This window comes from Pezoporus occidentalis, unplaced genomic scaffold, assembly GCF_034315485.1.
Source record: "Pezoporus occidentalis ecotype Australia unplaced genomic scaffold, CSIRO_AGI_Poc_V1 ctg4, whole genome shotgun sequence".
NCBI classification, from domain to species: domain Eukaryota; kingdom Metazoa; phylum Chordata; class Aves; order Psittaciformes; family Psittacidae; genus Pezoporus; species Pezoporus occidentalis.
Genome location: NW_026915724.1, coordinates 12,315,101 through 12,317,245, shown reverse-complemented (window position 1 = coordinate 12,317,245; position 2,145 = coordinate 12,315,101). Strand labels below are relative to the sequence as shown.

Below are 2,145 nucleotides of genomic sequence, written 5' to 3'. Positions count from 1 at the left end.
AGCGCCAGCAGCTGACTCAGCAGTTCGGCCCAGCCGCGCAGCTCCCGGGACAAACAGACTTTTGTACCCACCACCTGCGAGAGCCTCAGCGGCTCCCGCCAACCACTGCACCTCCCTGAGGCTGCTGTAGAACCAAACGAGCCCCCCCGCTCGCCCTCACCATCCCGCTCCGGCTGCGGGAGCCCCTTCCGAGGGCTACCCCCCCTCCCCCGCCTTCACCGTACAGAGCAAACGAGAGCAGGGTTGTTTTAAAATGCTTTTTGTTCTTTTATTCCTAGAAATGCTGTAAAAATTGATATAAAAGGTCGAGCATGCTCAGTCTCTCTGGGTTTTCATCCTACTCCCTAAGATACATGTGGGGTTGAATCATTTTAACAGATGTACCATAGCTGCATCGGTATGAGTAAAATGTAGAAAAGATGAAAACTACCATTACAAAAATAATTTAAGGGGAGAGAAGAAAATATATATATATATATATTTAGCTTTTTTCTTTTTTTTTTTTGCAAGTTTCGTGGTGCAAGACCCGGGCCCGGCCCCGCGTCGCTCCGACGCTCCGCAAGCGGCCGGCGGCTCTCACCGCGGCTTCGCGTCTCCTGCCCCGCGCCCGGCCCGGCCCGGCCCGGAACGCCGCGGCCCGGCTCCGCATAGGCTCTGCTCGGCCCGGCGCGGCCGCTGAGGTATTTATTTATCATCCACAGTCACCCGGAGTCCGTCTCTCCGTCCCGCTCCCCGCCCCGGTTACCGGCAGTCGGTGCCCGAGCCGGGCTGCAGGAACGAGGCGCTGGGCAGCTGCTTGAAGAAGTGCCGGAGGCTGGTCAAGTCCCGGGTGAGCTGCTCGATCTTCTTGTGCAGCTTCTCGTTCTCGGCCGAGAGCTCCAGCAGCTTCTGCTGCATCTCCTGGTTGCGCCGCTTCGCCTTGTCGCGGCTCTTGCGCACGGCGATGTTGTTGCGCTCCCGGCGCTGCCGGTACTCGGGGCTAAACCTGTCCACGCACTTCTTGCCGCCCCGCTCCTTCCCGCCGGGGACCGGCGGGGCAGGGACGCCCTGCCCCGGGCCGGGCAGCGGCGCTGCGGGGCCCGGCGAGCGGGTGCTGCAGCTGGACGGGGAGCTGCTGCCCGGCGGCTCGGGCGAGGTGGGCGGCGTGGGCTGCCCGCTCAGGTTCATGATGGTCTGCGCGCAGGTGGCGATCTGCGACGGCAGCAGCGAGGAGGACAGGTCGCTGTCGCTCCAGTCCGGCTCCTGCTTCAGCGCGCCGCGGGAGGAGGAAGAGGAGGAGGAGGAGGAAGAGGAGGAGGACGAGGAGGCGGTGCGGGGCTCGGCGCCCAGCAGGGTGGTCATGGCAGCGCCGAGGTCCTTGGCGGGGTCGCGGCCGGCGCCGCCGCCCGGCGGCAAGTACTCGCCGTAGTCCCCGCCCCGCTCGGGCTTGTGGTTGCTGTTGAAGAGGTCGGCGAAGAGCTCGTCGTTGCAGAGCTCCAGGTTGGGCACGGCCGACATGGAGTCAATGTAGGAGCTGAAGTCGATGGCGCTCTCGTCCTCATACATGGCCGGGGCGGCGGCGCTCAGCTCCGCCAGGTTGGTGCCGCTGCCCCCCAGGCCGCCCCCTGCCTCCTCGCCGCTCATCCCGCAGCCGCCGCGGCCCCCCAGCTTGCAGGCGGGACCGGGCCCGCCGCCGCTGCCCACCTTGGCGTCGTAGAAGTTGGCGGGCTCCAGGCACCAGCTCTTATAGCATGCCGGGGAGTCCAGGCTGTAGAGAGTGGCGGCGCTCATCGGCCAGCGGGACGAGGCGCCGCACGGTCGCGGCAGAGGGGCGCCTGACCGCGGGCACCAACCTCCGCTCCGCGGTGATAGCAGCTCCAGTCTCCGCCACGGGCAGGTGGGGAGCGGGGCTGGTGCTGCTGCTTGTACTGGTGGTGGTGGTACCGGTGCTCCTGCTGCGGTCCCGCAGCCGCTTCGCTTCCCCGCGGGGATCGATCCGGACTCGGGTCACGCCGCGCTCGGCGATAGGAAGCGGGTATGGGACAAGGCGTCTCTGGACCTGGGAGCGAAACGCCCGCTCGGTCCCTTCTTATACGGCGCCGGCCCCGCCTCCTGCCCCAATGACGGGGAACCTCGAGTGTTCCCGGCACCCCCGGGGACCGGGGG

The 2,145-nt window shown here is 66.2% G+C and overlaps 1 protein-coding gene across 1 annotated transcript; it reads right to left on the bottom strand.

Annotated features, from left to right (window-relative positions):
- Window positions 1-243: 243 nt before the first annotated feature.
- CEBPD (CCAAT enhancer binding protein delta) lies at window positions 244-1,857 on the bottom strand. Its single transcript, XM_062633444.1, has one exon. The coding sequence runs from the start codon at window positions 1,768-1,770 to the stop codon at window positions 742-744; it is 1,029 nt and encodes a 342-aa protein (XP_062489428.1). The 5' UTR covers window positions 1,771-1,857; the 3' UTR covers window positions 244-741.
- Between the last annotated feature and the right edge of the window lie 288 nt (window positions 1,858-2,145).

Bases quoted from the DNA above. Each gene is read 5' to 3' on its own strand.
- CEBPD (XM_062633444.1), bottom strand. From the start codon at position 1,770: ATGAGCGCCGCCACTCTCTACAGCCTGGACTCCCCGGCATGCTATAAG.